The following is a 24,188-nucleotide window of genomic DNA, read 5'->3' as shown; positions in this document are numbered from 1 at the left end:
CAAGTGAAGTGGGCCTTCGCACACGATCCGATTGGCAGGCAATGAATGGCGCCCTCTTTTGATAAAATTTGGCCCACGTGGTGGCGAAACAAGTGCAACACGCATATATATCGCATCTGACATGTCGGAGGTAAGACTAAGAGTCTTCATTCTAACTTTTATTTCAATGATTTGACAGTTTGAAGCCCATTATGTTCTTTGCAGGCTTTTTTGGGTGCAGTTTGTAATTTGGCTTTCAGTGCACTGTTGATGTTTTGCTGTTAATTATTTCTTTCAAATCTTTTCAGCTACTGTTCACTTCATCAACTTTCAAGTTCAACTTCCGTGAATGTGTGATGTGTCAACTCGCCCCAGCCCATTTCTTTGGGGGGGGGGGGGGGGGGGGGGGGCTCGGGCTCGGCTCGGCTCATTTGGCACTTGACTCATACTCCTCATAAGAACAAAGGAAAGAATGTTGCTTCCTGACGCCATATTTTTTTTAGCATAAATAATTTTTAAATTATTTCAATGAAGTTCACTCATTTATGGGAGTAATTGCAGAATACCCCGCCACTCGGAAATACACCCCTAAATTCTCTGGCTACGAGGTTGGAATCACTGGAAAAGAAACAATTCAAGTCCATGCCAGCTACGCGGATACTGAGTGGGGGTCCATTATTTGAGAACGAAGCAACACAAAAGGAATGGGAGTTGCTGGAAAATTTTTAAGTCCAAACCAACCACCCTGTTGGCGGCTACGCGGATACGGAGTGGGAGTCCCCTTGAATATGCTTGAGAACGAAGCAACACAAAAGGAATGGGAGTTGCCGAAAAAATTGTAAGTCCAAACCAACTACCCTGTTGGCGGCTACGCGGTTACGAAGTGGGAGTGCAATGGAGCATGACGCCATACTACATACAAGTAGCGCTGAGAATGTTTATTGAGGTCAACCAACCGTGACCTCGTAGCCGGCTACGAGGTGGATAGATCGAGTGGCGGGGTATTCTGCAATTGTGCCCATTTATGCATTGCATAAATGTTGAAAATACATGAATAATTTGGGACTGAGAAACATATTTCCAAATTTATTAATTATTAGGAAATAAATAATTAATTTCAAAATGCACTCAACTTGTCTCAACTCTCCATCACGTCAATAGACATTGTACACAACCACCGAACTTCAGAAGTGGCGTCTGGATACTACATTCTTTCCCGAAGTCCGAACGATTTTTGTGCTGACAAGTGACATTGGGGCCCGATTTCATGGCCATGCTAACCACCCTCTGCTAACCACGGAATTCCGCGCTTACTATACGATCACCATTTTTTGCTAAAAAGCAACATTCTGCGCTAACCCTGTAAGCACAGAATCCTTAGTAACGGGATGATGTACACATGCGCAGAAGACACTAGCCCGTGAAATATGCTTACCGTAAACACGGATTTTTCGCTAACTGTAAGCAGAGCCATGAAATTGCGCACCCGGAACTCATTTGATGCTTGGGGCCGGGGTGCACTTAACTTTCATTCTGTTCGTTCGGAGAAAGGAATGATTACACAAAATGGAGACGTCATTTAGAACCAGAAAGTGTAGTGCAAACGAATGGAGTACGCACGCTATTCACTTCGGTACTCCATAGATGTACAACAGCATCGATTGTAAAAATACTTGTTTGTGTTCTTGTTTAATTTGGTTACAAAAGAAATTTTAGCCTACAATTTTCTTTTTATTTGAGGTAGGGGTGGGGGGCATCAGCCCCCTCGACCGACCGATCGGCTCCCCCACCCCATTCCACCACCCACTTCCACAACCCCTGGAAAACATGGACAATACATAGCAAAAAGTATATTTTACAACTTCATCGCCTGTGCTATGGGCAAAACAACTTAATCTCCTCATTCAAACAAATTCTTTGCAGACATCTGGAAAGTAGAAACCATAATTATGGCATCGGGAAAGTCGGGTTCCGGGGTTAAGCCCAAATGGCCCAGCAGGGAAGCTCACCTTAGCACTGGAAGTGAAAGGTGAATGCACTTTTTTGTTTCCATAACACGTCATCTCATAGCTTTAAGGTCCCTACTGGAAAAGTTGAACAAATGTCCTTATTTACAAAAATTGGTCGAATCTTCAATGCGGCCAAAAAATAGACAAACTTTGGTGATCGGGTCGGGAGAAATTATTTCACAAATTGCATTTGTCCAAAAGTTGTACCTAAAATAACTTTGTTTTGAGACTTAAAATTTGACCCAAGAGCCTTCGCCAGAATGTTTGTTGACTGCAGTGAGGACCTCGAAGCTTTCACTTCCACAAACAATTAATGTCAGAACCTTACATCCAAGCATCTTAATCCATCCTTCTTTGCTTTCTCACCCTCATGGGTCTATCACTGACCATTAACCATCCCCAAGACCTTCACATCAACTGTCCCGAAATGCATTTCAAAATAAACACTGCAAAAAAAAAAAAATCCACACTCATACGTCATTTTTTTAGACCATTTGTGGGAATGTTTTGCTACCCAAGACTGTAAATCATCTAACCTTGACAATATGTAGGAGCAATAGACAATGTCAACGTTTGTTTCTAACTAATGGACTAACAGAGAGCCATGATTTTTTTGAGCTGCTATCCCGCAGCTAAAAAGTGAGCCATCTTGAAAAAGTGTTGAAAACGAAGAGAGCTGTTACTCATAATAATGACTTCACATAGTTTGTCACTGCTGTAGACTAATCCATTGACAGCTACTTTCTTTGGTAACACCAGGCTCACCCGAGTGGCACCACTGCAAAAATTGCTTCTTATTTTGTTCGTCGGATTCATAAATTGAGACATTGCTTTTTAATTCACGAAATTAGGAATTGATTCCAAAATGACTTTGTTTCCCTTGAGGCAGATTCGATTTGCATCGCTGACATGGCTGAAATGAAACTGATAATCAGTAATCTTGAAATGATCTTGATATTCCAGTGATGTGAATCTGACAGTGCATTCCAATCCCCCGTTACAATCGTCCACCAAAAAGTCCCCTTCATCAAGACCCCAGGAGCAGCAGACGCAACAGGTGGTGCAGCACAGGCCACAAGTGGCACCACCCAGTAACAGGTGGGGTCTCAGTTAATCACCACTTAAAAACAAAAGTAGCTAAGGGCAATTATTGGTCTTTCAGTTATTGGGCCAATTGATTTCGTAAGCGCTTGTATTCTTGTATCCCTACCTATACTTAAGCTTTGCTCCGCTGCACCTACCAATTTAATACAGCATTTGCCAAAAGTGACATAAACCCTAACTCCCTAGCATGATTTACTAGGAACCACACCCAGCCTGGCAAATTCCAACACCACATGGGAAACTGTGCACACATATTTCTGACTTTGTTTCTGGAGGTGAGCCAACCCAGGGTAAAAGACTGTCAGTTTAGGGGTACTGTACCCATCCAGACAGATTCCAACAATACATGCTGTTGGGATTTGATGGGTTGAGTTCTGTTAGGTTTAAGCCACGTACACTTCAGCTAAAGTACCTCGGAAGAGCATGGGTTAATTTGTTTAAAAGAAAAATGAAACACGCCATGTGACGCAATTTCGTGACTGTTGATGCCAATTACATTCTGTAAGAGAGGCTTACCAGTTTATGTTGTTTTGTACATTTAAAGTAATGAGTGATGTTTGTTAATTAGCTTGCTTTTTGCAGAACGAATTGTGTATCCAATGTTTCAACTCAAAAGGAAGGCATTCGACCAAAAACACTAAATTGGTTTCTAGATTCATATGTTTTGACTGATGTATTTTTTTCAGACCTAAGAAAGAGATCACCTTTGACAACTGGAACCCAATGGAGGAGGATTACAATGACAAATCGTTCAATAGCTACAACAGGGGGCCTGCAGCTGGAATCAGTGGAACGTAGGTATCCCATAATCCTAACTCCCTAGGCCATTTTGCTAGGATGTAGCCTCAATCCTGCAAAATCCTCCAATGGGCCTCATGGAAAAAAGCATATAGCCTCAATCCTGCAAATTCCTCCATTATTTCTTGAATATGGTCCGTGGAGGGGTGACCACTGCCTGAATCCTGCAAAATCCTGCGGCAGTGACTGTCAATATGTTGAGGCTTGGCCAGTGACATCCTGGAGCAGTACGGAGGATTTCAAGCATAATGCAGGCCTATATTTAGGCATGGTTGAGCAAAAACAACACTTGTAAGGTCCGGCCCAAGACCTTGACAAAGTGCATCCTACAAAATCATTAACACACTTTTGCCATGTAACCGCAATCCTCCAAATTCTTCCACTTTGGCAAAGAGTGTTTTGAAGGAATCAGGGCGGTTAGGGTTAATCCTTTGGTCCAATCCTAGTTGTATGTCTTGAGTTGTTTACTTTGATTCCTAGTTTAGCTAACTCATTTACATTCCCGTTGGATCCTGTTGGATTCAGCAGTAAACCCCTTGTACATATTCCTGTTGAAATCTGTTGGATTCAGCAGGCATCTGAAAACATTCAGACTCGGATTCTGTTGAGTACTGGTAAATAACGCCAAGTTGGACTCTGTTGGATCCAGCAGCAAACAGAAAACTCAGGCACAGTCGGATTCTGTTGGACTGAGCAGGCCAGTCATTTTATATTTTCAGGTGCCCAGCAACTCGGCAAGTTGGATTGTGTTGGACTGTGTTGGATTGAGCAGGAAACTCACATGAGTAACCGTCAGACTCTGTTGGATTCAGCAGGGTAGTCCAGTGGAACTATTAGGGGTTTAGGGTTCTATTAACAGTTACAGAACTTTGGCTGTCCCTGAGTTTGTGTTGTACATAAAGTTCTTAACACAATCTGAGGCTTCCTGATTACCTATTTTCCAAAGGAGCTATATTTGTGGCGACAGTGGCAAACTGTACATCCGAGGTCTGGTGAGGTCCTCACAAAGTTGTTACCTTGGGAATCACAGACTTGCTCTGTTCTCGTTGGGAGTTGTTTCAGGAATATTTTTTATTTGTTGTAGGAACTCCAGCCGTCCAGGAAAGACGAGGGGCAAGTTCTCCCTATTCGTGGGCAATATACCAACGGAAATGACAGAGGTATGTTAAAGATTATCTCAAACAATTATCTTAGTTCAACGGTTATTTTATCAAGCCAGATGTAAGTCTTGGAAGTTTGCGGAATTTTCCTAAAGAGGCAATTTAGTTGAACTTTAGAGCTTTCAAGAAGTTTAAGGGCGTACGAGCAGCACAGTAAATGAATTTCTTGTCTGGTTCGATTTCTCAAATAAAGTGACATAATTTTTTTGCAAGAAAACATCTGCTTGAAATTGTAGGCCATACGATGGTACTCTTCAATTTTTTTTTGGTCAAAAATGTTCCCTGACATATTTGCTAAATCACATCCCCTGACAAGGTCTGAAATATGAATTTCCAAGTTGAATTGTGACTTTTAACATTTGTTGTCAATGTTTCAGTATTAATTACAGGAAAATGTATTAACTCGGTGATGTCCACCGAAACTTTTTTTTAAATTGATTTTTTGCAGGAAGGGCTTTCAAATTTGTTCAGCCATGTGTGTGATATTCAGCACGTTACGGTCTGCAGACCCAGAGATGAAAATAGCGACACGACCTTTGGGTAAGGATTTGAGTTAATCTTCATTATTTGAATGTTGAGTTCTTCCTGATTCATGAAGAGGATAATTTTTTTTTTTTGTCCAGCAACTTTTACTTGATGTCGGGCCGAGTGCTCCTTGATGAATGCCATTACAATTGAAAACACACTGTTCAAATTCTGGTGTGGCTTGGAATTTCCTCGTTTTTTTTCTTCTAAATTTCCAGTTATATGCCTGTACAGAGTGGAGAAAAATGCCAAGGGATTCAGGGTTATTCAATTTTTGGGGGGATGAAATACCAGAACCTACAAATTAGTGCAAATACTGGACATTAATTAGTCCTAACTAAGTTAGAGACCATGTCCGTCAAAATCCATTCATTTGTAACGTTGAGGAAGGCACAGTGACAAATTTAATACCGTGTTGTGGCCTCCTGTAAGGTTTAAGTGCAAAGAATGTTCCATTTCTGTGCAGTTCTTGATTTTTGAGGACTCTGGAGGTTCCCAGCAAAAAGTGACTCGACAGCCCAGGATTAAAATTGTCCCTGGAGTACCGATAAACCATTCGTTTATTTTCACTAGCCAAAAGAAAACTTGAGCAATCCCTTTGACTGTTTTCCTCACAGATTTGTAGAGGTGCCCTCTATCAAAGATGGCGAGGAGGCAATAAAGAGACTGGATGCCCACGTCATCAGAAACAGACGCTTGAAGGTACGTTGATCACGTCGGGCTGGGATTGGATGCATGGTTTGACTGGCTTCAGACATAATTTAAATGAGCCTATCAGATTGATCCATTGTGCACTGCCCTGTGATGCTTCGACCAATCATAGCCAGATTAACCCTATCTGTTATCTGTTAGCTTCTGTATAAACGCCTAGTGTGGCTATCGTGTACAGCCTCATGGTGTATGCATGAGGATAACTGCCAGAAACACCGGGGCGAACCCCTTCTCTTAGCGATAAGTGTTTGCTGGGTTCTTTTACGTGCATTTATACAACACATAGGACCTACAGCTTTACGTCCCCTCCGAAGGACGAAGCAGTAATGGTTAAGTGCCTTGCTCAAGGGCACAAGTGTCCGGGCCCAGGCTTGAACCCACGCCACTGTTGCCTCTGAAACACCAGAGCATGAGTCCAGTGTTCTAGGCCATCTCACCCCACCTAACCCTGCCAGGCGCAATGCAGCGATCAGGTGGAAAAGTCTAGTGCACTTGGACGCTTTCAGTTGTCAACACCAGTGCATAAATGGCCAGTTCTGAAACAATCGGAGCTAATCCCATTGAACAAGGCCACAGTTCTATCTTGCTGCAGTTGTATCTTGTGTGGCATTTAGGTAGGACAAAATGATGCTTACTGCAAATAGATGTCTGTCAAATGACTACAGATTACCACGTGCATTGGCATTCGTGGAGTCGAATTTTCGTGACACAACATGCGCGCGTGTTCAGAACATTTTGCACACTGTGTGTACACATACCCAATGGCGTTAAACGCAGTTGTAATTTTCCTACGAAGATGGCTGCCCATGAGGGAGGTCTATAAAGTAGATTCCATAGAAGAATATTTTATCAAAAAATAAGTGATGAGGAAAAACTCAGTTCCACTGAATAAAATCTATGAATGTCTGGAAAAGACATAAAACATGGAAAAAAACATAAAAACTAAAGCAGATGTGTTCACTGCAGCAAATTTGTCAATCAAAGAAACTTACAACACTTGAAATAATTGGGCATTTTTTCCTTCAAACTGATCAAGGGAGACTACTTTTTGTTTGTGGTTGAACAGGTTTCATTCAAGCGGGAGAAATCCACGGCACCGATCGAGGTGCCAAACGCCAAGAGCGACTCCCCCGAGGAATGGGATCCTCCGAACCCAGGAGGCAAACCCATAAAGATGACCTTGCCAGGAAAACAGAGCGTACCCTCTGGCAAGAGAAGATCCACCAGTTCTGGGAAGACGTCTTCGAGCAATTCTGAGGCGGATGACGGTGGAAGTAAAGCAACCAGGTAATGATGCCACTGAAGCTGTCAATTTCAGATTGCTGGAGGTTACTTGCTGTGATAAATTTCCTATTTTGTTAAGATTTTCTAATTTTTTTCTAATTTCATTTCCTGTTATTTCCTCCATTTTCAGCATTCTGTACCGTAGTTATTACACTTTTGGGAGGTCTGCAGGACACTTTTTCCTTGTTTTTGGGCCGACAGTTAAATATCATGCCTGCTTACAACTAACCCACATGTTTGTTTTTTCAGGCAACCTGGAGTGATTTTCATTTCAGTTCTGGTTGAGGATGTGAAAGAGAGTAATGAATGAGCTTGAATTTTGTGAGATCAAGCTCAGTAGTTTATGTACTTGCAAGCAGGGGGTCCTAGGTTCATGTTCCATTCTATAATCAGGATAAGCCCTGCTCTTGTTGACAGATGAAGCTATATTCATTCACAGTATGTGTTTACTTTCTTAGAGTTTAAACTCTCTCCTGAAGACGGTCAGAGCATACTGATCGGAACATCGAGTTTATACCTCCAGTTCTTTTCAGAACCATTCTCTTAGTTGAGAAATTAATCCCACATGGTTTTTCCGCAAACATTTCACTCATTATACCCATTCAGGTACTTTTTCTCAAATTCATAATTCAACCTTATGTTCAAGACCGTACTCTTTTTGTGTGTGGTGTTTTCAGGAAGCCAGCACAGCCCCGTAGATTGGAAGATCGCTACGGCTCTTCCTTAAAACCCAAATCCTCAGGAGAAGAGTCGGTGAATAAGAGTCCAAGAGGCCCTGCCCGCAACCAACAGAAGAGTCCCCAGCAAGCACAGGAGCCACCGCCGGTTGATAACAAGCTTACTCATAGTCCTCTTCAGGCTCTGCTTCAGAAGATGAGAAGCCCCAACAAGAGCAGTCCGGAGACCGACGGCGTCCAGCCTGGAGGCCAAAATGTCGCAGGGGTCAAGAGTTCACCCGGGGTCAAGGGTCAGGCAGGGAGGGGTATCGGGAGAGAGATTGATTTTGACAAGTCTGTGGAGGCAACTCCTGGCAGCGGCACGAGACAGTCGCTAGCAGAGAAGCTTCACCAGGCCGGAATTATGCCAAAGAGTCAACCCCTGGATAGTTCTCACACCAATTCCAACTTGACTGGCAAGACTGAACAGGAAGGAGTGAAGAGCCATCCAGCTATAAGTAAAACAGCTCCAAAGCCTCTCTTGCCTCTTCCTGTCAAGGCAGTTGATAATCAGGCTTTCAACAACTCGGCGGGAAACGAGTCTGACCTACAGGAGAGAGGACAGGGCGATAACCCCTCAAGAAGTCTGGTCGCCAAGCATAACCCACAGGATGGATTACTTGGTCGGGCACCTGGTCTCTTGTCGCAGCCGTACGGCCAAGCGAAAAGTCCGAGTCACTGCCCTGAGTGTTCAGCTCGTGAGCACCATGAAAGCGACAGGCATGGATTCCACTCGTGCCATCACCACCACCATCTGCCTCAGCACCATCATCACCATCATGGACCCCAGCCAAGGTTCCCCTGCTCACTCTGCGAGGGGAGCTTAGAGGAAGACGAGCCCTGTCAAGTGTGTCATCACCACCCCCTGCCCAAGCCCCACCGGCCGCTGATGCACCCACAGTACCACCCAGGTCCTCGCTATGGTCCAGACCCATCTTATGGACCGAGACCCCCTTACGGTGGTTACTATCCATACGGTAGGGGTCCAGCACACCCTCTGCCGCCTGACTATCCAATGCAACATGGCTATTATGAAGGCAGGGACATGTATCAGATGGGATACCCCCAAGCCAATTTGGGATCAGCAGGGTACAGAAACAGCCGTTTCGTGGCCGGTAGGTCCAAACACCCTCCGAGTTACTTCCCACCCAAATCGCCAAACGTTCATTCTGCCCCTGTGGATGGTCCTGGCGATCAGACTACAAAGCAGCTGCCAAAGTCATCCTCGGAAACCAAAAAGAACTCCACTGGTAAAGGTATAGCCAGTGAACCAAAAGAGCCAATAGGGAAGGCCTCCACAGCTAAAGTAGATGAACCGGCAGCCGCAGAACTGGGACTTTCTACCAACAAGCAGTTTCCAGGGAAAAACCCAGCAGCAGAACATTCTCAGAAGGCGCCACCAACTGCCCAAGCAAATCAAGAGGGACAGCCTGCCGCCGCTGAGAAATCCCCTGCTGGAAAGTCAACGGCCACTGGTGGAGAAGGTCAGAGGTCATTGCACAAAGAAAGCAAACAAGGCCAACGGGGGTCATTAGATCCTAAGCCATGTGTACACTGTGGCACACCAGGTTAGACAATCATGTTTTGGTTGTGGTTTATAAATTTCTTTTATCAGACCCCCTTTTTGAGCTGGTCCTCTTTCCAAAAGGTTAAATTCATGTTTTGCACGGTAAAAAACAGATATATCTGACCTGTGGTGCTCACATCTTCACATATTTATTTAATTTTTAACGGAAATGTTGGTAGTTGGTATTTTTTTGTTAGCTTAAATGTGAAGCAGGTGACGTACACAAAAACAGCAATGAATAGGCTGGTAAGGGCGGCATAATTTTAGGGTCGGCACAACTTTGGTGGGGCTGCATGAAATCTGAGCTGGATGGCCTGCAGAACACTGAAGTAAGTTTGCATCTGAAAGCCTTGGCAGGCACCATGTGTTGCCCCAAACAACCCTCAAATGCAGCTCTATGAGATTGTCGTCTGAGCTTTGAAACTTTGCCACCATTGAGAAAATTACAGGATTTGATTGTACTCATAAGTTGGAAATGGCATTGGGGTGATGTGAAATTCAATCTTGGGTGGTTTGCCCTTCACCGACGTATAAACACTGTATGCTCAGTGTGTTACACCAAGCAAAAGTGGGAAAATCACTCGGGTGGGGCTCAAACACACGACCTCCTGCTTTCTAGTGCAGACGTCTTACCAGTCGATTCAACATTAATAGGTTTTGCTCTTTCTCTCAAAGGGGGGAGGGGGGTGCACACTGAGTATACAGTGTTTGTAGTTGGTGAAGGGCAAACCTAATGTTGAATTTGCATCACCCCGACGCAAATTCCATCTTATGAATAGTTTCATTGCGGTAGCCGCTGCTACATCAGATTCAAACCAGCCAGCCGATCCCGGCAAGCTAGGTGGTTGAGTGGTAAGACTTCTGCACTAGAAAGCAGGAGGTCATGGGTTAGTCCCACCTGAATGATTGTTTTCTCATTCCACCGGGGGGGGGGGGGGTAATGGATGTGGGTTTACACACTGAGTATACAGTGTTTATACGTTGGTGAAGATCAAAACCTAATATTGAAGGAAGTGATTGATTTTACATAAAATTAACTCAATTTTCACCTTCTAGGTCTGCTTCGCTGTAGTAATTGCAAGTGCACATACTGCTCCAAAGAATGCCAGAAGGACAACTGGCCGACCCACAAGCATCAGTGTCACAAGGTCAACAGCAGCAAAGGGTAAGTAACAAGCGATCTCATTGGATGATACCAGTTTGAATTTGGTCTTAGGTCCAGAATCTTCACCAAATAACGATACAGTAAACAATGTTTGCATAATTGTTTTCTTCTTTTTAGATCCTCTACCGCTTCCAGCGTAGTGAGTGTTGATTCCTTTCCGACCAAACAGCCTAGAAAGTCCACAGAACTTCTTCACGGTGGGACGGAGGGGCAGTTTATGGCCCGCAACTTGCCGTACGAGACCCCCGAAAATCCAGAGATGAGGGTACGGTAAACCGTAGCTTAAACGCCCAATTCAGCTTGGTGTTGTAGGGTTATGACAAACCAAATTATTTCAAAGATAGGGCTTCACAATTCTGAATAATTTAGTATTCGATTAATCCAACTTTGCCTTGATCGAGTCTTCAAATATGTGACCTGCCATGGCATAATGAGGAATAACTCCCACCCTGACTTTTTTTGAGATTTATATGCCATGTAAAAAAAGCAACTCTGTAGCTTTCTAATGATACCAAATTTATTTCTGTAGCTCAATTAATTCCAAAGATATGCCGCGAGAAAGTCGGTAGTGCATCGCATGAACATACTTCAGAAACAGTTAGGTTTTTTCTTTTTGGGGGGGGGGGGGGATTTTTCACAACCAAAATGCAAAGTGTGAATCTTCGATACCGTGGCTACTCAAAAAAAAAAATTTGATTTAGACATGATTTTTCATATATGTGCAACTTCGGGCATCGATGACTTAAAACAAGGTTTTGGGAGACATTCCACGTTTAGCCTCAGTAGGTCACATATTTGAAATGCTCTGATAAGTTTTGAGTCCATGAAAACTTTGACATTTGAAACAATTAATAGTTCTCATCATTTTCAAGTGTACTTTTTGTTGGCTGTTTTTTATTTGTAGGTTCTTGTGACTGAAGTTGTTGACCCCAGTGAACTCTGGGTACAGCTAGTGCAGGAACGCAGCATGGAAGGCTTCTCTAACATTGTTGAGATGCTTCACAGCGTCTACACAGACCCTGCCCAGGCCGCACAGCTCAGTTACATAGCAATGGTGAGTCAACATGTTTGTCTAAACCTTTTGAAAATAGTTCGGAAAAAAATCAACGTTTAAACGTCGTCAACTTGGCTCTAAAAAAAAAAATCTTTCAAAACTTTTTGAAGTGTCTGATAAATCAACTGAATTATTCAAAGTTTCAGTTACAAAGCAATGGTGAATCAACATTTTAAGCTTGTCAACTTGGCTCTGAACAAAAATCTTTTAAAACTTTCTGAAGTATCTGATAAATCAACTGAATTATTTTAAGTTTATTTTCCAGATATCAACTTCATTTTTACCACAAGTATTGTCAACTCAAGTTTATCTTGAGTGAGTTTAGATTCATCTCTTTTCAGCAGTTTGCAAAAGAGAAGTAACATGTTCATGAAGAATTTTATAATGTGTGCATTGGTGACAGGTACTTTTGTGTAAAATGTAAAACAAAGTACGCCTGGTTGTTTTCTATGATAGGGTATAATTTTAATGAAGAAAGGCAAGAAAGAAAAATTATCAATAGAAATTAATTGCTCTGCTATTTGCAATCATTGTCCTCTCAAAGTTTCTTTGGGTGACTTCCTTTCTCTTCATAGTCTTTCCTGCACACTCTCCTTGCAAATTCCTAAATCCTACATTTTCTATTTTGCCATTGCATCTAGGTTGGCGGAGTTTGTGCCGTCCCGTACTCGCAGGACGGCCACTGGTACCGTGCCGAGGTGGTGTCCGTCAACGATGCCATGTGCACCGTTCGTCTGATTGATTTCGGGAACATGGACGTCGTGGCTGTCGACAGCCTGCGTAGACTGCAGGATGCCATGCTCAAGTTGCCCAAACAGGTATGAAGAAAGAGAATTCAAAGTAGTTTCTCTCCCTTCTACAAAATCTTTGACGTAATTACTGTGACTCCACTCTGCATTTTCCATAGTGCATAGAAGAATAGACGAATCCGAATACACACACAAGGCTTGTGCATTGCTATGCCCCGTGACAGATTATCTGAACTATAGCTAGCACAAGCCTTTTGCCATTGAATGGGACCTCTGTCGTGGAAGGGACAGCTTGCCTAGATTGGTCTATGAGAATAGTGCACAATACACTGAATGACGGCACTTACCAGCATTTTTCAAGTGTCCTTCATTGTCCATGCGGCCCTACCTGACAAAATGCCTCTGGTAGTGTCATAAATAAATTTACTACTCGGACACAAACATTTTACTTTCGCAAGCAATCCAAAGAAAAAAAAGACGAAATGCATTACTTTGTCATTGTTATTATAAGATGGAATTTTTGCGCCGGGGTGATACAAATCAAATTAGGTTTTGCCCTTCACCAACGTTTAAACACTGTATACTCAGTGTGTTACCTCCTGAGTGAAAGTTGGAAAAAATCACTCGGGTGGGACTCGAACCCACGACCTCCTGCTTTCTAGTGCAGATGCACTAGAAAGCAGGAGGTCGTGGGTTCGAAAAGCAGGAGGTCGTGGGTTCGAGTCCCACCCGAGTGATTTTTTCGGTGAAGGGCAAAACCAAATTTGATTTGTCATTGTTTATCCCCTGTTATTTGAAACCTGACTTATGTTGTGATTTGACTTGTTATTTAAATTGTGACGGACTTGTGATTTGATTTGCCATGGATTTGATAACAATTCACAACAGTTCCCGCAGGGAGACTTGAAATTCCGCTGACAATATTGTCGCTTTTATCCAGGCCCTGAAGTGCTTCCTGAGTGACATCAAGCCCCCGCAGGGAACATGGTCCCCAGAAGCCACCCAGATGCTCAAGTCACTGATCAACAAGGATGAGGACTGCACCAGGGCAAAGTTCAGAGGTCAGGGTGCAAAAGGTCAAGAGATTGAGCTGTACAGTGCGGAGGATGACAGTAAGTACTTGCACCAGTGCGATCTTTCCTTGCCAAGTTGGTAGGGATAATCAGGCTAGATCACATCAATGGTTTAATGACAATGAAATTTATCCCCTTGAACAGGACTCCAGTCTGTCATGGGTTACTCCCTGCATCCTAACTAATTCTGTCACCTGGATAGGATGAAGTCCCTCCTGTGCTCAGTGACAATCTGTAAAACGTTACCCTATATTTCAAAGACAATCAGGTGTCATATTTTACCATATCTGCAAACTGCCCTCATATTGGTACAATTGACCCATTTTAAAATGGCTGCTACACAAGCTGTACCTGTATTAGTAGGCGTGTTCATCTTTTCAAATCGTGGACGAAATATACCGAAGAACAAAAGAGAACAATATCGTCCACGATTGAGGTCGTTGCAAAACCTATGGGAGTCTTCAAACAAAAGAGTACAAACAAAAGAGGGACAATAGGATGTCCACGATCGACGTATGGTCATATCATCTGCCAAACCACCCAAATAGGCTCTGACAGTTGTACAGTAAAATCCATAGGGATTTGTGGCAGTTGGAGAGCAGCATGGACAAAAACTTTCAAGAGCGGTGGGGGTTAGAGTTTGTAACAGTTTGTGCTAGTTATAAGTATAGGAGGGTTTTAAAGAATAGAATATCATTATAGTACCTCATTGTACATTGAGTACCTAATAGTTGGTAGATACGTGCGCTATATAAGATCCGATATTATTATTATTATTATTATTACCATTATTACCATTATGGTGGTACCTGGCAAAACGGGGAGATCTTAAGCCAACTGGCAATTTTGTTAAGAACTTTCTTATTTAAAGGTTGTTTTTTTCCTGATACTTCCCCCAGCAAAGACTCTTTCATCAATCCTGATCTCCGCTGGTCTAGCAGAAGCAATCAGCAGCTCCGTCCCGAGCAAACCAACCAGTGACCCAGTGACGGTGACCCCTGACCCCTCCCCTAGCCTGGGCTGGGTCTTGGATAGCCTAGCAGTAGGTAGTCACCTGGATGTCATCGTGAGTCATGTGGATAGCCCAGGCTGCTTCTGTGCCTACCTGTTTGAGAGCGCTCTGGCCTTGCTGGAATTGCAGCAGGAGATGAATGCGCACTATGCTGGGGTGCCACCGAAAGCTGGATTCAGGTAGGCGTGGATGGGAAAGGCGGCATAGCATTTGCACGAACTCTTTACAGTTGAACTTACATTGGAAAAGTACAGACGCAGTAACATACTGAAAATGGGAAAGTTAGAACATTTTACAGGGACTTCTTGAACTGTTGAGTTAAAGTGGGACTCTTTTTGTAGTCAAAATTGGCAGTTATTGCTTGTCTATTTCCAGAAAAAGAGGCTCATGAAGCCTGTTTTCTTGATTTGAATAATTATTTTTGTTAATTTTTCCCCGTTTTTTTTTGCAGACCTGGTAAAGATGTACTCTGTGCTGCTAAGTACAATGTAGATGATAACTGGTATAGAGCAATCATCGTCGAACCAGCTAGTCCTCCCCTCAACACACTGCAGATCACTTTCATTGATCACGGCAACAGCGAGACGATCAACCTGGATGACTGCCGCCCTCTAGAGGCACAATTTTTTACGCTCCCCAGACAGGCCATCCCGTGCGGCCTGGCCGGCGTCCAGCCCAACGTGTCCGATTGGCCGGAAGAGATGACGGCCGCTTTCAAGGAATGGTTGGCAGATGGCCAGGCCAGGGTCGGGATCAAGGCTAAAAGCGACAGCCAACTCCAAGTGGAGATCTTCCTGCCTCATCGGGAAGACGACCCAGGTACGGGCATCTCATTCAATGCCTTGCTGCAGCATTCCGGCTTCGGCAACGACGAGGAGGCGGGCGTGGACAAGAAGTCGAACGATCCAGTCTCGGCAAATGAGATGCCTACCTCGGCCAAGGAAGCAGTCGTTGACGATACGAGGAGGGGCTTGCCTGTCACCGAGCCTCCACAGGGCGAGGTCCATGGGTTTGTGACCGTCGTGAACGACCCCGGCGATTTCTACTTGCAGGTTGACAGTGACCAGAACAGGGAGGCTTTCCAGTCTCTGTCGGAGCACCTCAACACAAGATACGCGTTGCAGGACTTTGCTCCGTACAAACCAAGCATTGGGGAATACTGTGCCGTCATTTACTCCGATGATGCATGGTACAGGGCCCTGGTTGTGGACAAGGTGGCCCCGGAATCAGCATTCAAAGTCTTACTGGTCGACTACGGAGAAGTGGGGGTTCTCCCAGCCGACAAAATCAGACAACTCGAGGACAGATTCTACAAGCAGCCAGCGATGGCCCTACATTGTAGTTTGACGTGTGTGATGGCGCCCTCTAGTAACGCCGGAACGTGGAACGAAGCAGCAACAAAACATTTCAAAGAGAAGGTACACTTACTCAAAATTAAGCACGTGCATTAATCTCTTGCACTTCCCAGGGGATTAATATTTGTTGAATGTAAGTGATAAGTTATTATGTTTGTACTAGACCAGTTCATGCCGGGATTATTTTGACAAAACAGAAGAAGGCGCGGGGTTCCTTTTCACTCAACCAGGCCAGGCAGGTTGAAGCCATCAGCCTTGGGCAGCACACTCGTATTTCCGGCCTCGCTCGCTGCAAGTAGGTCACTGCCAGATATTTCCGGCCTCGCCCCCTGGATGTTTATCTGTCATCTGTTCCGAGTAACATAACCTTTGCGGGTATACAAGTCATCCAACGTGAACTGCTTGATAGCCCTTGTACATGTACGTTTTTACCATTGCACATTTTAACCATGCTCAATCCTTTATCTTTCAGTTTCAAATAAATTGATAAAATCTCGTTATTTCAGGCGTTGAACCAGTTGTGCCAAGTCATTGTTGTGAAATGTGAGGATGGCAAGTGTGACGTTGAGCTCCTGTATCCAGGCAAAAACATGAATGAGCTGCCATCGGTCAAGAGAGATCTTATCCAAAAGGGTTGGGCAGTGCCTAAGGGCGCCCCATCATCCAATCAGGTCCATGCAAGTGGATCAGGTGATCGCCAGGTAGCCAATCCAAATGCTGCAACCAAGGGGAGTACTGGAGTGGGTAGGTCTCCCACTCCGCCACCAACCAATCCCACCGTGCCTCACTCGCCATCGACCAATCAGAGTGTCTGTTCTTTGCCGGCGCCAAAAGTACCCGCAGAAGACTTCTTCGGGTTGGTCACCGTGGTAAGTGATCGCGGCGATGTGTACATTCAGGTTATGAGTGAGGAAAACGCAGAGGCCACGGAGTCGTTAACTCTCAACCTGTACGAACATTATAGTCAGGCGCCGCAGCGCCCTCTCAAGGCCAACATTGGCGAGTTCTGCGCGGTCAAATACAGAGAGGACGACTCGTGGTGCAGGGGGAAAGTTGTGGGCTGCTTGACCCAGGATTCTACCTTGGAGGTCCTGTTTGTGGATTATGGCAACACGGAAATTGTTTCCTCGGAAGATGTCATGAAACTTCAGGAGAAGTTCTTGGGGATTCCCATATGTGCCCTCCGATGCCGCTTGAATGGTGTAACAGCGCCCTCTACAGGTGTCGTATGGCCGAGCGAGGCAGTAAATTTTCTCAAAAAAGAGGTGAGTGTCTTTTAACATTTGTAACAAAATTTGGAATAAAAGGCTCTGTGTGCTAGATGGAGTCGGTTGTGTTTGGCCTTGGTTCGAACCTCACCAGGGCGAAAATGTGGATTTTCTGTGATATTCAAAAATGTATTGGGAAAATCTTTCCTCAATTGAAATTGTATTTTTTTTCTAATAACAGATCCTTGAGAAAGCCTGCAAGGTTCACGTTTGCAAGAACGATGGGGAGGTTTGTCAGGTGGAGCTTCAGTACTCCAATGATGATGTCAGCTGGTTCTCCGTCAACAAGGAGCTAATCGACAGGGGATTGGCTAAGCCAATCACAACCCAGAGCCACTCCCCTGGACCGTCAGGTGATCACCCCTTGGCCAATCAGGAGCAGCTTAACAAAAGCCATCCCGTGTTGACCAATGAGAGTGTGCCCCAGCTGCAAGCACAAGCAGCTCAAAACCCAAGCAGTGGTGTCCAAGAAGCGTCGGCCAATCAGAGAGCAGATGTGAGGTCAGGTGGTCAAGTAGAGGCGGCACCAGCCAATAAGCTCCTTGATAGCGAGCCGCCTCCGGCAGAGTTCACAGGAGTCCTGACCAGCGTGAACCACCCCTGCGACTTCTACCTGCAGATCAAGAACGAGGACTACATCCAGCTCAGCCAGCTGCTGCGAGAGGAACTCAACCAGCACTATCCACGCAAGGACGAGCCCCCTCACGTGCCGAGAGTCGGAAAGCTGTGCGCCGCCATGTACAGCGCTGACGAGGAGTGGTACAGGGCCCTGGCCCTGGTGGAGGTGGCCCCTAAACAAGCGTTCAAGGTCATGTTTGTGGACTACGGCAATTGCGAGGTGGTGCCCTTGGACCGACTGCAGAAGTTGGAGGGCATCTTTCTTGAAGTGCCACGCCTCTCGCACCACTGCTGTTTGAGCGGTGTGATGGCGCCCTCTGGGGATGACCACAGACAACAGTCTGCAGAGGCAGCGCTGTTCATTGTAACCGAGGTTTGTATGAAGAATTTCATCCGAGTACGTCTAGACTAAGAATTAACAGAACTAAATACAAACATATTCAGTTTTGATTGGATATTTTGTTGGAACAGCCATCTTTGAATCACAGAGGTTTGGAATGATTTAAAACATCCTCAACATCAACAAAATTAGGAATAATTGTGTAAAATCATTGGCATGGGATTGGCTTTCATTAAAATTGTGTGTACATCTATTCATGTGACCATGGGAAAATTTAATATGTAAAGGTTTTTGTTACAGATTTTTTTAAACTGTGAGGGACCTGTTCTATTTCAAACTTTTTTTTTCTGAAATAGCTGATCGAGAAGGGCAAGGATTGCCGGGTCAAGTTGATGAAACACGATGCGAAAATGTGTGAGGTGGAGCTTCATTACTCCAGTGATGACGGCACGCAGAGCTACAATCTGAAGGAGGAGTTAATCCGACGGGGATTGGCCAGGCCTGCTGCTATGGCAACTGCTCAAAACAAAGGTAATTTGGAAATTGAACTAGCTAAATCGCAAGTTTGTAGAATTTCAATCTTCACTACAAGTGACCTCTTTATTCCTGACACCTTTATTTATGTTGTGAAAGTTGTGAATTGAAAAAGCCGTTCAAAATCAGGACCCTTTTAACTTACGATTTACACTGAGACAGTGCTACCTTTCAATGGGATTTTATGCTTGTAGATTGTGTCCTTCTCAGGCATGATAATCTTCCTATTTAAACAGAAATTCTTGTTTTTTGTAGCCCAAAATTTCCGCGTTTTTATTTGTTTTGAGCCTGTTTTGGGGCTTTTTTGCCTGATTTCACATCTTTTTTTTCTGTTTTTGGCACAAGTTTCCTGGGTTTTTTTTACTGAAATATATTATCTTGCCTGCTTTGTCCAAGTTGGAATAACAAAGTGCACATCATGTTTGGAGTATTTCAACCGACGCTACCGTTGATAATGTTAAATCACGATGGTTGAAATTATTTGGCCCTGAATTTACCGAGGAGAAACTTGGCCAAGTAAGAATACTATGTATTTGAAGAAAATTAAGGCCATCCCAACATGGGCATTAGCCTTTACTTGGTGGTAAATAGATCCCGTAAACATAAACTGAATTAACTAATCAATCCCATGTATAAGGAGGAAATTAAGGCAGTCCCCACATGGGCAGTAGTCCCAACATGGGCAGCAGTCCCAACATGGTCATAAATTTGGTCAAGTAAACATGGGGTATTTTTTCACTGAAAGTCAGTTTTACTTTAAAAATTAATTGCAAATATGACTTAACATTTGTCAGTCTTTTTTCGTTCTTGACTCTAGAGTCTGCCCAACCAAATGTTGTTTGCTGACTTTTTTTTCTGCCTTGTTGCAGAGAACCGCCTGCTTGCAAGAACTCTGCAGAGGGCAACCCTGCCAACCGACGCCAACATTGCCGTCACAGTGACAGATGTAGTGAGCCCTCAAGAGTTCTACTGCCAGATGATCATTAGAGAAGAAAGTAAGAAATGTTCACATGTCCATTTTTTTGTGAACGCTCTCCGAGTTTCCTGACAACTGTTTTAAACAAACTGGATCAGAGGCGTAAATCCATGGGGGGGGGGGTGGTATATATCCCCCTCCCACTTTTAGGCCAGGGGGGATGGCTATTGCATCACCCCCCCCCCACGCTTTTTCGTGATGAGAAAAACAAAATGCGAATTTTGAGGTATTTTTTCGAACGTCCCAACAACCCAAATGTATATAATAGCACTGAGAAGTAGACAAACAAAATACAAAAGCTTTTAAAATGCACAGTTTTGATGTAAGCGTGAGTGTATATGTTGATATACATCTATATCCTGAAGAGCGCCCCCTAGTGTAATGTGGTGTCTAGCCCCCCCCCCTCCTGCTTTTCGAATTTCCAATAACAACAAGAAAACAATAGACCTAAGACATAATGACATCATGTTTTGTTTACATGTGCGCTTTCCTATGGAAGCCAGGTGGGGCAGAGATCCACCAAGCTCCCATAGGAAAGCGCACATGTTAACTAAACGTGACATCATTATGTCTTACGTCTATGGGTAATGTAAGATTTGAATATTCATAGCCGAGCAGTCAATCTGTCAGAGGATAGGTTATTGAACCATTGCATCCATGCTGGAGTCAAGACCCCGTCTTCCGGTTTTGGAAAACAAAATCTTGAGAAACGTGTTGGGATTGCCAACAATTTGACAATTTAGGAGAGCAGTATGTTTTGACCAAACAAAAAAAATGTTTTAGATGTTTGCAAAAAAGTTTCACAAAAATGATTTTGTTTCTTGCTAGTTGACAAGCTGAAGTCCCTGATGGAAGACATCGCAGCAGCGGCTGGGAATCGACGCCTGACGGCCCCTCCTGCCATCGGCGATCTGTGCTTGGCCAAGTTCACAGGTAAGAGCTCCGAGACATATGTGCTGGTCCCAGAGAGCTGGTGTAGTGTCCTCTTTCTGTCTATCTCGCTGACTCACTATCACTTGAGAGCCGGGCAGTGCTATCGTATAGGATTACCCCGTAATGCCATTTTTGACTGTGTTCCCTGAATGCATTTTATAAATTGCAAACTATTGAATGGGATGGTACCAGACTATTTCGTGATTGGAATGTGTGCCAGGCCTCACTGTCAATTTATTTTTAAATGTGGCTTAAAACATTAGGGTATATTTTAATCACAAATTTTAAATTATTCTTTTCTATTCGCAGTTCCAAAAAATGAAGATTTGACCCTGCTTTCAATTTAATATGGCCGACTTGTGAATAAGGCCTATCCAGCCAGTCATGTAGACCAGATTTTTGTTTTTCACTTTTTTTCCAAAAGCTATTGATTTAGAAACTAATTTTTATTTTTTTTGTGGTGGAGGGGGGGGGGAGTGGGATGGGTTGAAACTCTTATAAATCATTATGTTACATCTTTAACCATTTTTTATTTTTAATAGAAGACGATGTTTGGTACCGGGCTGAAATCCTCAAGATCAACCAGGCCAAGCAGCGAGCTCTTGTTTATTACGTCGACTTCGGTAACAAGGAGCCGTTGCCTTGGTCGCGACTGCTGACCGTCGACAGCAAATTTGCCAAGCTGCCCATGCAGGCAATACGATGCGGATTTCAAGGTAATATATAACTTTAATAGGCTATATTGTTGAGTGAATGGGGCTAGTATTATTGTAATGTTGCAGCTTTACTTTAATTTTAAATTTAAACACTGTAAAAGTTTAATTTCCGAAATATTCTGGCATATCAACTCACATTTATAATCTGGAATTCACGTCTTTTCATTCCCTCAAATTGGTGTCATTACGGTCCGCTGATCGCTTATAAAAATGTGTTGTATCAGAGCATTATATTCCAACAATTTAATCAGGCTTTTATGAATAGTTTTTGTCATGCAGCACCGAAAAAAATTTTTTTCTCCGTTTCTCATGACAAGGTGTGTCACCGGACACGGCGGCTGATGAGAAGACTAGATTGGCCCTGCGGAATCTGATGACAGACCACACGAATGCCAAGCGCATGCTTACAAGGATGTGCGGTATGTCAGGGAACGGGACGACGTCCCTGGTCACGTTGGTCGACGAAGAAAGCGGCACGGACATCGCTCAGGTAAATCACATTCTGGAATCGTTTTGCCACTGTTCTCAACTGAAAAACTGAGCTCCAGATTTTTATGGACAGTTAACCCATTCCTATTGATCGAGAGCCTGTTCTCACGTGTTTAAAGTTTGTAATTAACAATGCTACCTTAAAATTTCTGCTATGATTTTTACATCTGGTTTCTGGACTTCTGGATCTGTTTCAGCTTGTTAAAGATCATGCCATGGCAGGGGCCAGCCCCGGCCCGACAACCAAGAGCCCACTGCCCGTCTCTGCCACCTCTCCCGCTGGCCCAGTGGTATCACCCAAGGCCGCGACCTCTGACCCCGCCAAGCGGGAAGCCCTGAAGCGAGAGATGGAGTTGAAGAAGAGGCAGTTGGAGGAACAGATTGAAGCCCAGCGACGCGAGCTGGCGGAGGTTGAACAATTGAGGGCTAGTCTAGAGCAGGGTCTCTGAAAAAAACCAACATGTCTTCTCCAGGGTCAGTTGAGTGTTAAAAAGTCGAATTCCAGAAAACTGCTGCATATTTTTGTTCTCAGTTAGTTAGAATGTTGAAACTAGTAGTAGGAGAAATCAGAGATTTCAAAATTTGGTTATCCTTTTTTTTCCCAAACTGAATCAAAAAGAACACACAAAAAAAATACGAGAGCTATAATTGGGTTCCTACCGAATTGAATTTTAAAAATAATACAAGAAAACAAGTTTTCATAATTTTTTCTTTCAATTATTTCAAGAAGCTGCATTTTGAAAAAAAAAAACAGTTAATTGTTGTTTCAAACTGTTGATTTGAGAAGAAAGAGTTGAATTTCTGATAACTTTTCGTTTATATACTTTCAGGACATCTCTCAAATCTTTTTTTTTGGCATGGATGTTCGTAGCCTTTAAAAAAACAAACATTTGACTCAAAGATCTGTTTTTATTGGCTAAAGGCTAGCCAGTCATATAGAATTTCAAAACTACGAACTATCAAAAGATCGATATTTCATTTCAGTTCTTTTTTTGTGTATTAGTTCTCAGGGTTTGAGAGACTTACAAAAGGGAATTTAATTTGATTCCTTTGTTGAGCTCCAAATTTGAAAAATAGTGTAATGCAGTAGCTTATCTTGTAGGCATTTATTCTTTTAAGATTAGTACTTAGCTTTTTGTAACTAACTTCTTTTTTTCTGGTTGAAGTAGATAAGGCCCAGATAGAATTACTTCTGCTTCCGGTTCATACCTGAAAGGCCCTATTTTTTGTTGGGCAGTTTCCCTGCAAGACTAACGACACTAGCGTTATGCGTTTAATGGTGTGCACAACTTAAATTCTCCATTTTGGTCCACAAAATGAATTTTTACAAATCAACAATTTACCGGTAGTCTTACTTTTTTCTCATTGTCTTACTGTCCTGTACTGAAACAACAATGAATCACTGAAAGCAGAGAAGTAAACCAAAGCACCCCCCCCCCAAAAAAAACCCCAAACAAACAACAAATTCTGGTGATTTTTTTGTGCTTCCTTCCTTGTACTCGGAAGCAGATGTATTTTTTCTTGACCTTAAAAAAAAGTAGCAAAACTAGAGTTCTTTGTTCGGCCAATTAATTGCCATGAGTTAAAATTAACAATGTTTAACAATATATCTATTGGATTGTATGATATGTTAGGAATAAGACGGCACTGCAGTGGAAAGTGAAGGAAAAGAGGAATTGTCCCCCCCCCCACAAGCCCACCGACAACAAAAGGGGAACAATTGTGAATAACAAATATGAAAGCAGCCAAAGTCATTTTTTTAACCCTGATGTAACATGAAGCATGCTATGGGCTCCGGGCGCGAACACAAGAGAGGGCACTGTTTGACCACTTTTGAGAGTCCAGTGGACGCTTATTTTTTTTTTGCAGCATACATTGCACTGCGCAGTGTTTACAAAAAAAAAAATTTGCAACAACTCGTCAATTGCTGCCCTTTGGGCAGCAGGTACTTTCCCGCACTACACAAGACCCAATTCATAGCAATACAACAGAAAGCCACGTGCCAGACAGTGTCCAGACAGTTGCCAGACAGTGCGCTGGAAAGATAATTGAC

At 43.5% G+C, this 24,188-nt stretch overlaps 1 protein-coding gene across 1 annotated transcript; it reads left to right on the top strand.

The window, feature by feature from the left end:
• Positions 1-92: 92 nt before the first annotated feature.
• LOC119739966 (tudor domain-containing protein 6-like) lies at positions 93-23,573 on the top strand. Its single transcript, XM_038215126.1, has 25 exons — positions 93-130; positions 1,903-2,008; positions 2,952-3,086; positions 3,779-3,886; positions 4,975-5,050; positions 5,499-5,590; positions 6,193-6,277; positions 7,353-7,573; positions 8,248-9,854; positions 10,910-11,018; positions 11,136-11,283; positions 11,923-12,059; positions 12,219-12,231; positions 12,714-12,890; positions 13,762-13,933; positions 14,794-15,085; positions 15,358-16,324; positions 16,768-17,526; positions 17,711-18,520; positions 18,844-19,018; positions 19,891-20,016; positions 20,826-20,930; positions 21,473-21,646; positions 21,964-22,136; positions 22,333-23,573. The coding sequence occupies exons 2-25, from the start codon at positions 1,929-1,931 to the stop codon at positions 22,582-22,584; spliced, it is 6,993 nt and encodes a 2,330-aa protein (XP_038071054.1). The 5' UTR covers positions 93-130; positions 1,903-1,928; the 3' UTR covers positions 22,585-23,573.
• Positions 23,574-24,188: the final 615 nt, after the last annotated feature.

This window comes from Patiria miniata, unplaced genomic scaffold (genome assembly GCF_015706575.1).
Source record: "Patiria miniata isolate m_02_andy unplaced genomic scaffold, ASM1570657v1 HiC_scaffold_4, whole genome shotgun sequence".
NCBI lineage: Eukaryota > Metazoa > Echinodermata > Asteroidea > Valvatida > Asterinidae > Patiria > Patiria miniata.
This window is presented reverse-complemented; position numbering and strand designations above follow the sequence as displayed.

Bases quoted from the DNA above. Each gene is read 5' to 3' on its own strand.
- LOC119739966 (XM_038215126.1), top strand. From the start codon at position 1,929: ATGGCATCGGGAAAGTCGGGTTCCGGGGTTAAGCCCAAATGGCCCAGC. The intron at 11,284-11,922 runs GTACGGTAAACC...TTTTATTTGTAG, and splicing joins CCGAAAATCCAGAGATGAGG to GTTCTTGTGACTGAAGTTGT. The intron at 15,086-15,357 runs GTAGGCGTGGAT...TTTTTTTTGCAG, and splicing joins CCACCGAAAGCTGGATTCAG to ACCTGGTAAAGATGTACTCT.